Here is an 11,407-nt window from a genome sequence, read left to right as displayed (position 1 = left end):
GTGCTAACGAGTATTTTATTTCAAAAGGGGCACAGGTAAAATTAAATATCTGAATGTACATACACAATAGACAGATGTTGGCAGTCATAAACAGTCATTTCTCTACAGCATAATATCTGAAAACAACTGATAGACGGGTAGATAAATTTCATCTTCTTCAGACTTCACAACAAAACTGGTTGCAGCAGTTCGGGACTTGAGAAGGTGAGAGCCTTGCCTCAGTTTTCGGCCTTACAAGCTCACGGTACCCTTACCGCTGGTAAGGCTACCAGCGGTAAGGGTACCGTGAGCTTGTAAGGCCGAAAACTGAGGCAAGTGAGAGCCAAGTTAAAGGCTGAACGGGCTAAGTCATTACCATTTTACAGTTAAATTCAATTGTTTCTTTCAGCAAATAAAATAAAAGTCCACATTAGAAAAAAATTAAATACTAATATATTACATTTAAGGTGCAGTAGTACCTCTGGGTACACCACTTTTTTATAATAAAACCATTGATAGAAGCCAATTAAGTACTGAACATGTTTAAATTAATATGCAAATTGTCACAAGTCAGACCCCAAGCATACTAAATGTGTGAAGACTGGCCCTGTTTATACACATACCCCGGTAGATCATTTCAGTTACAGCTATGTGTTCACAGGAATAATTAAAACAAAAAATTTTTTTATGTTTAAAATAATATGTCATCTTTATCTTTCAGATTGCATTCCTCTCTCCACTGGTATGGGAATTGACATGAGCAGACCGGCTTCTTCAAACCAACAGATATGCCAAGAGGGGCACCTGCTGATCCATATGAAGATGGATGTTATAACAAGAGAGGATGGACAACAGACTTTGACTTTAAGGTGTTCTTTATGTGAAAGTGTGTTTAAGATGAGTGATGTCAGTAGATCTCCACTCCTGAATTGTCCAGTAGTAACTGCTGCAGGTCAAACTTTGCAAAATAGCCAGAAAACAAATCAAGCAGACACAAACACTTCTGAAAGAGAGTCCAGCTTTAATGACTTTTCACAGGATTTTGTTAAAACAGATCCAGATTCAGTCTGCGGTGACTGTGAAGATGATCTTGATTTAGATATGCATGTTGAAAGTTATGAAAGTTTTCAGCTCAGTAATAAGAATTCTAGCAATATTGACCTTTGTGCAAATGAGGCAGATGTGTTGTACTCAAAGCCAATTGACAAAACCATTTCACCACTGTGCACTGATGCAGTCCCAAACAGCACAGAGAAAACAAATGAAAAGGAAATCACCTCAACAGTGGATAGAGGTACAAGAACACAAGATATTCAGCCAAGAAATATGGAATCATTTTTAAAACGTAAAATACAGAAGAGCCCCATTTCAGTTGAGCAGATACCCAAGAAAAACCCAAAGCTACAAGCCAACAGGGGAACAATTAGTGTGTCACTGAAAAGATCTAATCAGCAATCTGATAATGATTCAAATAAGAATTGCACATCTTCTGGTCAGCCTTCTGTTTTTGCACAAATTAGCTCCAGTGAACGTAGGTTTAAAATTCCATCATGCAAGTTTTGCTTTGCTACCCACAGTGAATTTGGACAAAGTGTAGTGTGCAGCCACAAATGTCCTAAAACAGGTGGCACCATTTTCATATGTTCAGTCTGTAATGAGTACTACAGCAGCTGTAGCGTAGTGATTGAATGTGAAAGAAAACACAGACAGATAAATGCAACTTCCAGCAAAGAAGAATTCAAGTGTATAGTTTGTGATAAGACATTTGCTGATTTTGGAGAAACAAAGCGGCATGAAACTTGTCACATTCAAATTGATATTGGAATGACTGCTGGGGCATCCTTACTACATGAAGCAAACTCCATTTCTGGCCCTGGGAGACCTGAAGATGAAGACCAGAACAGTCATATACCTCATGCTGTCACATCATCCACACCATTGATACACAACTCTCAAGTGCTACCTTTGCCACAGGCTTTACAATTTTCCCCATTAAGTATCACTCAACATGAATTGGAGCAAATGAAATATAAGTCACCTGATGCTAAAGGCTTTTGTGTAAAATTAATGTGTAAAATATTTAGTAGAGCCGAGCGCTTGCAGAATGATAAAAATATTTTAGGAACTGAAAATGTTGCAGTTAAAAAAACAGCTTTTTGCCCCATTCGTGTACATTTCATTAAGGACTGTGTTCAAACTATGTATCCCACAGATTTTCAGAATAATCCACAAAGGATGTGGAATAGGTGTGTAACAGCCATGAATACGGCCAATAGATGTCTCAGAAGTAGTAATAAGCAGAGGCAAGTGGAATAGTGATGGCACCGAGTGATGGAACATGCATAATTATGTAGTGTTTTTAGCATTGGACTATGTTACATTGTGATATTATTCATGCCATCAGTTTGCACAACTGATGGTGCTGTAGGTTCTGTGTTGTTCCATTTGTCTTGTAATGAAACAATACTGTTACATGTACTTAAAAATGCATTGAGATGCTTTTTTGTAATTTAAGCTGACAACATCATTTTAGTATTTTTATTTGGGGTTGGGGTGGGGGACTTTTATAGCTACTATTGAATAGATGTCTATCACCTGAACAGGTATGAGCAGCATTTTTGTTTTAAGGCCTATTTAACCATAACGTTAAGATAAAGTACCGCAAGTTAGTGTTGGTGCCTCAACCGTCCTTTTTTTCTGTAATTTTTAAAAGTACACTACATCGATCAAAATCAACATTATTAGGACCCTTACTCCCCCACACCTATACTTCCCCACATTATTGCCTCTCTGCTTCTTTACTCCCCCGCACCGATGCTCCCCCTATGCAATGTTTTCATATTACCGACATTGTAGCTCATCAATATTATATTTAAAAATAGGCCATATGAAATTGATAAGTTGATTAAGGACCTGGCAGCATGGCCTACCCTAAATTTAGGATTTGTTTTTCAAGTAGAGAAATGGATCGGGTATTGGTGTGCTATGTGGAAAAATTTACAATTGATTGCAGGGAAACCCTTGATGATGTTGTTTTTATGCTTTAAATGACCTACACTTTGGATATTTGACATGCCCTTTTGAATAAACATACCTCTTAAAATTCTGCCTGACCATAGAATTTAGTTGCTATGCTCATTTACCATAGTTCAATTTAAAAAATTGAATTCGTCTATTGACCATGTTCATATACATGTATATATATGAACATGGTCAATAGACGATGTTCATATACATGTATATATATACATGTACATGTATATTCACCTTTTGTTTAAATGTTACCGTTTATAATGGGCCCCAAGCTGACACATGCCCCCTAATTTGGCAAAGTTGCTATTTTACAAAGTCTGTCTTTTAAAGCAATATGTCAAATGGCATTTTTATTTAAATTAAACTTGGCTGGATAAAAGTCTTTATCATCGTATCTGACCATTGGGTCAAAGAAAAATATTGCAAAAAAATGTTTTAACATTATTAGATAAATTCTATCAAATTTCCATAAGCACAATACTATTCTCTTGAAAACTGCTGATTAAAGGCGATTAGATAAAGTTCTGAAAAAAATTCAATCAACGTAAACTTTGTAACTAGCATGAATATATTTCACTTTGTCTTATCTTGGTATAAGGGATATTTTATCGGTGGATACTTTTTTCTCAATTCGTGTTGGCGAACATGGAGTGCAAACCATTTCGCCATAACGCAACAAAGGCGCCCACGTACGTGTGCTAGTCACGTGCATGCACTTCCACTAACTTTCCCACTTACTCCTTGAGGTTTTTCATTAGTGACAAAAGGCGTGCAGAAACGATCAATCAACCAGATACATTTTGAAAGTAAGTAAAAGCAATTTAACGCATGTTTTAAAGGGACACAAGTTTTAAAATATCCGTGGCGTCCGAGCAGGCCAGTGCAACGTTAACGTGTTTAGAATTCAGAGAATAAATATCCAAAACGTACACGAATTATAATGTACTTTACATCATACATGCATACAATACCTTGGCAGTCTTCAGCCGGTGTACATTTTGTGTTTCTTCTTTTCTCCACGGCATAAGTAGCTAGTCAACACACAGATAAATTTTACCTTATTCATTGTTCCGTCTACAGCAAAATTATTTGTCTCATATGGAAGATACTATGAATGATGAAAATAAAAAACTTGAGAGCCCCAGCTTCAAGGTTGATGAACTAACTCCGCCATTTACAGTTACAACGATGTCAGTGAGGGCATATAGTACAAATCAGAAAACGTTAAATGGAAGTATATTAATGTGTTGAATTTCATGCAGAAAAGAGATGTGAATCAACTGTTCTGACACTCTATTTTGCACATGCATTCTAAATGTGGGCAGTACTTTTGAGTATATTACTTTGGATGATGAAACCATTGATAAAGAACAAACAATAAAATGCTATGCAGTTGTGGGGCAATTGTCACAAGTCAAATACCCATGAATATATGTGTGGAGACTGACATTGCTATATGCACACCACATCCATCATGACGTCATAATCACTGGAGTAATCAAAGCACAACAACATTTTTTTCTGTCATCTTTATCTTTCAGAATCCAATTTTTTACTCCGCAAGAATGGGAATTGACATGAGCAGACCAGCTTCTTCAAGCCAACAGATATGCCAAGAGGGGCACATGCTGATCCACATGAAGATGGATGTTATAACAAAAGAGGATGGACAACAAAATTTGACTTTAAGGTGTTCTTTATGTGAAAGTGTGTTAAGGATGAGTGATGTCAGTAGATCTCCATTCCTGAATTGTCCAGTAGTAACTGCTGCAGGTCAAACTTTGCAAAATAGCCAGGAAACAAATCAAACAGGCACAAACACTTTACAAAGAGAGTCCAGCTTTAATGACTTTTCGCAGGATTTTGTTAAGATGGATCCAGATTCAGTCTGCGGAGACTGTGAAAATGATATTGATTTAGATATGCATGTTGAAAGTTATGAGAGTTTCCAGCTCAGTAATGAGACTGCTGTGCCAAATAGCACAGAGAAAACAAATGAAAAGGAAATCACCTCAACAGTATATAGAGGAACAAGAAGACAAGCCAGTCAGCCAAGAAATATGGAATCATTTTTAAAACGTAAAGTACATAAGAGCCCCATTTCAGTTGAGCAGAACCCCAAGAAAACCCCAAAGCTACAAGCCAGCAGGGAAACAATTAGTGTGTCACTGGAAAGTTCTAACCAGCTATCTGATAACAATTCAAATAAGAATTCCTCATCATCTGGTCAGCTTGCTGTTTCTGCACAAATTAGCTCCAGTGAACGTAGGTTTAAAATTCCATCATGCAAGTTTTGCTTTGCTACCCACAGTGACTTTGGAGAAAATTTATTGTGTATCCACAAATGTCCTAAAACAGGTACCACAATTTTCATATGTTCAGTTTGTAATGAGTACTACAGTAGCTGTGCCTTATTGATTGAATGTGAAAGAAAACACAGACAGGTAAATGCAACTTCCAGCAAAGAAGAATTCAAGTGTATAGTTTGTGATCAGACATACCTTAATTTCAGAGAAACAAAAAGGCACGAAACTTGTCACATTCAAACTGATACTGTAGTCGCTGCTGGGGCATCCTTACTACACAAAGCAAACTCCATTTCTGGCCCTGGGAGACCTGAACCTGAAGACCAGAACAGTCATATATCTAATGCTATCACATCATCCACACCATTGATACACAACTCTCAAGTACCACTCATGCCACCACAGGCTGCACAGTTTTCCCGTCTGTGTATCACACAATATGAATTAGAGGAAATTAAGAGCAAGGCACATGATGCCAGAAGTTTTTGTATAAAATTAATGTGTAAAATTTTTAGTAGTGATGAGCGGTTGCAAAACGATAAGAATGTTTTAGGAAATTCAAGTGGGAGTGGTCTCAAAAAGAAAAGTCTTTGTCCTTATCGTATACAATTCATCAAGGACTGTGCTCGAAATATGTATCCTACAGATTTTCAGAATAATCCATCCAGGATGTGGACTACATGTGTATCAGCCATGAATTTGTGCAATAGAGGTTTCAGATGCATAAAGAAAAAGCAGAGTGGAATACAAAAATGAAATAGCGATGTCTTTGAGTGAAAGAACATGCATGTCTTAAGTGTTCTGCTTTTTTTTTTAATATTTGACCTATGTAAACTGATTTTATTCATGCCATCAGTTTGCACTTCTGGCAGTGCTCTAGAGTACATTCCCACAGATTTAGATTGATCCATCTGGATCGACCTAACTCCCTGGGGGTTCACGCTAAATTGCAGTCAGCCGAGCACGCACGACAGTTAATTACCCCCTTACAGCTTTTAGTAGGTGGAACAGACGCTTTAAAAAGCCGGCTAAGCTGACCGTTATCTAGTGAGACTCCTCACAGGGATAGATTGATCTAAATTCTGTGGGAATGGGATCCTAGATTCTGTGCTGTTTCATTTTTAATATTATGAGGTAACGTTGTTCCAACAAAATACATTGGAATGAATTATGTAATTCAAGATGACGATGGAACATTAGCCTTTTTTAGTGGTGGTGCTGGGGGGGGGGAGGTGAAAGTTGTTATTTTTAGATAGACCTCTGGCACCTGCACAACTATGAGCACTGTTTTTGTAAAAAGGTCTATTTAATCATGACGTTAACAAAATGGACAATAAGCACTCCAAGTTGGTGTTAGTGCCTTAATTTGACTATTCATTTCGCAGTAATAAAAGTATACTACATCAGCCAAAACTGTGTATTACTAAGACTTCAACTTTGCATTAAATCTGACCTGATCTCTACTTTTGAGTCACTGCTCCTAAAACCATGAACAATGTACTTAATTCCAAGTTTAGGGAGTAAAAAATCTTCAGAAATATAACTGTTGGAGTAAAAATGGTTTCTGGATTTCCTAATTACTAAATATTATAACTGATAACCTTTTACTGAAGTATTAGTAAACCTTTTGAAGAAAAGATAATTGAGAGCAATGACACATTGTCATGAGAAAATTTGTCACAATTTCCTTGGCCTGCAACCCCATTCTATTTTTATAAACTTTCATGTATATTTCGCTATTTTCTTCCTATCAGTTTTTAAAAATAATTTATTATTCAAATCGTTACACCCCACACACATTATGAATATTATAACTATTAATTATTTCCATGATACAGTATTTATGATACATACATTTCGATGCTTACGTTCTGGGTCAACGCAGTGGGGATGTGTGTGTGTGTGTGTGGGGGGGGGGGGGGGGGGGGGGGGGGGTCAGGGGGGTCCTGCCACCCCCACCCCCCAGCCTTCGGTTTCTAAAAAATAAATCACACTAATATTTGGCCCTCTTGAAATTAGAATTCTGAATAGCTGATTCATAGTTCTAAACTATACCAAATGGCACAGTTTGTTCTAACATAAACTTTTTCAGGGGTCTTTTATTCAGTGGGCCCCAAACCCCATCCCAAGGGGCCTGAGGATCAGCTTCGTATTCAAACCCCCCCCTCCCCCCCCCCCCCCCCCCCCCCCCCAAAATAAAAAAAGTTTCAAATAATCATAATCCTGGATCTGGCCCTGCAACTTATTTGATATTTCATATGCAGTGTCAATATTTGTAGGTTAGCTGTGCACCCTGTTGCAAAGGCTGTTGGCTGTACTGGTAAGTTTTATGTTGCAACTTCCATGTATGTACCTGTACCTTGCATAACTTTAATTTCTATGTTTTGTTCGCGTCTGTAATATTTCCATGGGCATTATGCCTATGTAGCTGGTATCTACCATTTTTTGAAAGTTAATGATTAAACATGATTACATAAAGTTTAAGAAAAATTAAAATTAACTTTAAATTTAACATGGAAGTTAGTAACCGTTTGTCTTATCTTGGTATAAGATTTATATCGGTGGGTATTTTTTTACCAATTCCTGTCGGCGGACATGGAGTGCAAACCCAATAATTACCGCTGATTTTCGGAAACGTTCCTTGATGTTTTTCATTAGTGGCAGGTGTGCGGAAACGTTCAGTCTACCAGATACAATTTGAAAGTAAGTAACAGCATTTTAGGAAATGTTTTGAAAGGGGCAAATACAAAATAGAGCTCTGAACCCCTCCAAAACGTACATGAAGTGTACAATGAACGTGTACCAGTATGTACTTCACGCATTATTGTCAGTCTTCAGCAGGTGTAACATCATAACTAGGCTTTTCAACAGTGTGTGACTTAATTTGAGAAGGTGAGAGGTTAGAAAAATATTTGAGAGCCCCAACATGAAGGTGGACGTACTAGCTCACTGTCATTTTACAGTTACTTACAACAGTATCTGAATATTCTAAATAGAGAGATGTGAATCAACTGTTCTGACATTCTATTTTGCATATTAATTTTAGGTGTGGGTAGTACGTCTGAGTACATTACAATAACTTTGGATAATGAAGGCATCGATTGAGGTCATGCAAACATAAAATTGATATGCAATTGCCAAAGGTCAAATTCCCATGAATATATGTGTGGAGATTGACACTTCTATGTAAACACCAACTCTATTATGGCTTCATGATCACTGGAAAAGCAAAACACAACATGCTTTTTCATATTTACAATATTCTGTTGTCTTTATCTTTCAGAATCCACTGTTAACTCCACCAGTATGGGAATTGACATGAGCAGACCACTTTCTTCAAACCAAGAGATATGCCAAGAGGGTCACCTGCTGATCCATATGAAGATGGATGTTATAACAAGAGATGATGGACAACAAAATTTGACTTTAAGGTGTTCTTTATGTGACAGTGTGTTAAGGATGAGTGAAGTCAGTAGATCTCCACTCCTGAATTGTCCAGTAGTAACTGCTGCAGGTCAAAGTATCCAGAAAACAAATCAAGCAGACACAAACACTTCTGAAAGAGAGTCCAGCTTTGCTGACTTTTCACAGGATTTTGTTAAAACAGATCCAGATTCAGTCTGTGATGACTGTGAAGATGATCTTGATTTAGATATGCATGTTGAAAGTTATGAAAGTTTTCAGCTCAGTAATGAGAATTGTAACAATATTGACCATTGTGCAAATGAGGAGGATGTGTTGAACTCGAAGACAATTGACAAAACCATTTCACCACTGTGCACTGATGCAATCCCAAATAGCACAGAGAAATCAAATGAAAAGGAAATCACCTCAACAGTAGATAGAGGTACAAGAAGACGAGACAGTCAGCCAAGAAATATGGAATCATTTTTAAAACGTAAAATACAGAAGAGCCCCATTTCAGTTGAGCAGATACCCAAGAAAACCCCAAAGCTACAAGCCAACAGGGGGACAATTAGTGTGTCACTGGAAAGTTCTAACCAGCTATCTGATAACAAATCAAATAAGAATTCCTCATCATCTGGTCAGCTTGCTGTTTCTGCACAAATTAGCTCCAGTGAACGTAGGTTTAAAATTCCATCATGCAAGTTTTGCTTTGCTACCCACAGTGACTTTGGAGAAAATTTATTGTGTATCCACAAATGTCCTAAAACGGGCACTACAATTTTCATATGTTCAGTCTGTAATGAGTACTACAGCAGCTGTACCTTATTGGTTGAATGTGAAAGAAAACACAGACAGGTAAATGCAACTTTCATCAAGGAAGAATTCAAGTGTATGGTTTGTGATAAGACATTTGTTACTTTCAGAGAAGCAAAAAGGCATGAAACTTGTCACATTCAAACTGATACTGGAGTGGCTGCTGGGGCATCCTTACTACATGAAGCAAACTCCATTTCTGGCCCTGGGAGACCTGAACCTGACTACCAGAACAGTCATATATCTAATACTATCACATCATCCATGCCATTGATACACCACTCTCAAGTGCCACTCATGCACCAGAACAGTCATATATCTCATGCTGTCACATCATCTACAATACACCACTCTCAAGTGCCACAGGCTTTTCAGTTTTCCCGACTGTGTATTACACAAAATGAATTAGAGGAACTTAAGAGCAAGGCACATGATGCTAAAAGTTTTTGTATAAAATTAATGTGCAAAATTTTTAGTAGTGATGAGCGGTTGCAAAATGATAGGAATGTTTTAGGAATTTCGACAGGTGGTCTCAAAAAGAAAAGTCTCTGCCCCATTCGTATACAATTCATCAAGGACTGTGTTTGGAATATGTATCCTACAGATTTTCAGAATAATCCATCCAAGATGTGGAGTGCATGTGTAGCGGCCATGAATTCGTGCAATAGAGGTTTCAGATGCATAAGGAGGAAGCAGAGTAGGATACAAAAGTGAAACAGTGATGTCATTGAGTGAAAGAACATGCATGTCTTTTTTTTTGTGTGTGTTCTGCATTTTTTTTTTTTTAGTATTTGACCTTCTGTGTAAACTGATTTCATTCATGCCATCAGTTTGCTTTTCTGGCAGTGCTCTAGATTCTGTGTTCCATTTGTAATGTTATGTGGTAGTGTTGTTCCAACAAAATACATTGGAATGAATTATGTAATTCAAGTTGATGATGGAACATTAGCCTTTTTTGGTGGTGGTGGTGGTGGTGGTGGTGTTGGGGGAGGGGTGAAAGTTGTTATTTTTAGATAGATCTCTAGCTGGCACCTGCACAACTATGAGCACTGTTTTTGTTATAAGGTCTATTTAATCATGACGTTATCAAACAGACAATATATTTAAGCACTCCAAGTTGGTGTTAGTGCCTTAATTTGACAATCTTTTTGCAGTAATAAACGTGTACTACATCAGCCAAAACTGTATATTACTAAGACTTCAACTTTGCATTAAAATCGTGTCGTCAGAAAGCAGGGTATAATTCAAAAGCAGAAAAAAATCTGATCTGTACTTTTGAGTCAGTGCTCCTAAAACCATGAACGATGTACTTAATTTGAAGTTTAGGGAGTAAAATATCTTGAGGAATATAACTGTTGGAGTAAAAATGGATACTGAATTTTCTAGCTACTAAATATTATTACTGATCACCTTTTAGTGACGTATTAGTAAACTTTTGAAGAAAAGATAATTCAAAGCAATGACACATTGTCATGAGAAAATTTGTCACAATTTCCTTGGCCTGCGACCCCATTCTTCATGTATTTTGTTCAACTTGAGTATGTATATTTCACTATTTTCTTCCTATCATATAAAAAAAAATTCATTATTTAAATGGTTACACCCCACACACGCACACTCACTCACTTAAAATTTTCAACCATTACACCTGGACTTACCTTCTGGGTCATCACAGTGGCGGGTGTGTGTGTGTGTGTGTGTGGGGGGGGGGGGGGGGGGGGGGGTCAGGGGGATCCTGCCACCCCCACCCCCGCCCTTTGGTTTCTGAAAAACAAATCACACTAATATTCGGCCCTCTTGACATTAGGATTCTGACTAGCTGATTCTTTGTTCTAAACCGTAGCAAATGGCACCGTTTGCCCTCCAAC

The 11,407-nt window shown here is 37.6% G+C and overlaps 2 protein-coding genes across 5 annotated transcripts; both read left to right on the top strand.

Annotated features, from left to right (window-relative positions):
* The first annotated feature begins 26 nt into the window (after nucleotides 1–26).
* On the top strand, nucleotides 27–6,731 carry LOC106150836 (uncharacterized). Of its 2 annotated transcripts, XR_015332859.1 has the most exons (3): nucleotides 27–204; nucleotides 701–3,818; nucleotides 4,554–6,731. XR_015332859.1 is itself a non-coding variant. In XM_013523821.2 (2 exons), exon 2 carries the CDS (start codon nucleotides 4,578–4,580, stop codon nucleotides 6,072–6,074), a length of 1,497 nt encoding a protein of 498 aa, XP_013379275.2. In that variant the 5' UTR covers nucleotides 3,630–3,818; nucleotides 4,554–4,577; the 3' UTR covers nucleotides 6,075–6,731. The 2 variants fall into 2 exon arrangements, 1 of the variants encoding a protein (XP_013379275.2); XM_013523821.2 differs by lacking the exon at nucleotides 27–204 and having other exon boundaries at nucleotides 3,630–3,818.
* Nucleotides 6,732–7,869: 1,138 nt separating this feature from the next.
* LOC106150841 (uncharacterized) lies at nucleotides 7,870–10,726 on the top strand. 3 transcript variants are annotated; one of them, XM_087006109.1, is made up of 3 exons: nucleotides 7,870–8,021; nucleotides 8,602–9,402; nucleotides 9,650–10,726. In XM_087006109.1, exons 2-3 carry the CDS (start codon nucleotides 8,625–8,627, stop codon nucleotides 9,811–9,813), a joined length of 942 nt encoding a protein of 313 aa, XP_086862235.1. In that variant the 5' UTR covers nucleotides 7,870–8,021; nucleotides 8,602–8,624; the 3' UTR covers nucleotides 9,814–10,726. The 3 variants fall into 3 exon arrangements, with proteins under 3 accessions (XP_086862235.1, XP_013379298.2, XP_013379299.2); XM_013523844.2 differs by having other exon boundaries at nucleotides 8,602–10,726; XM_013523845.2 differs by lacking the exon at nucleotides 7,870–8,021 and adding an exon at nucleotides 8,097–8,210 and having other exon boundaries at nucleotides 8,602–10,726.
* The last annotated feature ends 681 nt before the right edge of the window (nucleotides 10,727–11,407 follow it).

Source organism: Lingula anatina, chromosome 2 (assembly GCF_051362555.1).
Source record: "Lingula anatina isolate TDL-2025a chromosome 2, LinAna3.0, whole genome shotgun sequence".
In the NCBI taxonomy this organism is placed as follows: Eukaryota; Metazoa; Brachiopoda; class Lingulata; order Lingulida; family Lingulidae; genus Lingula; species Lingula anatina.
This window is presented reverse-complemented; position numbering and strand designations above follow the sequence as displayed.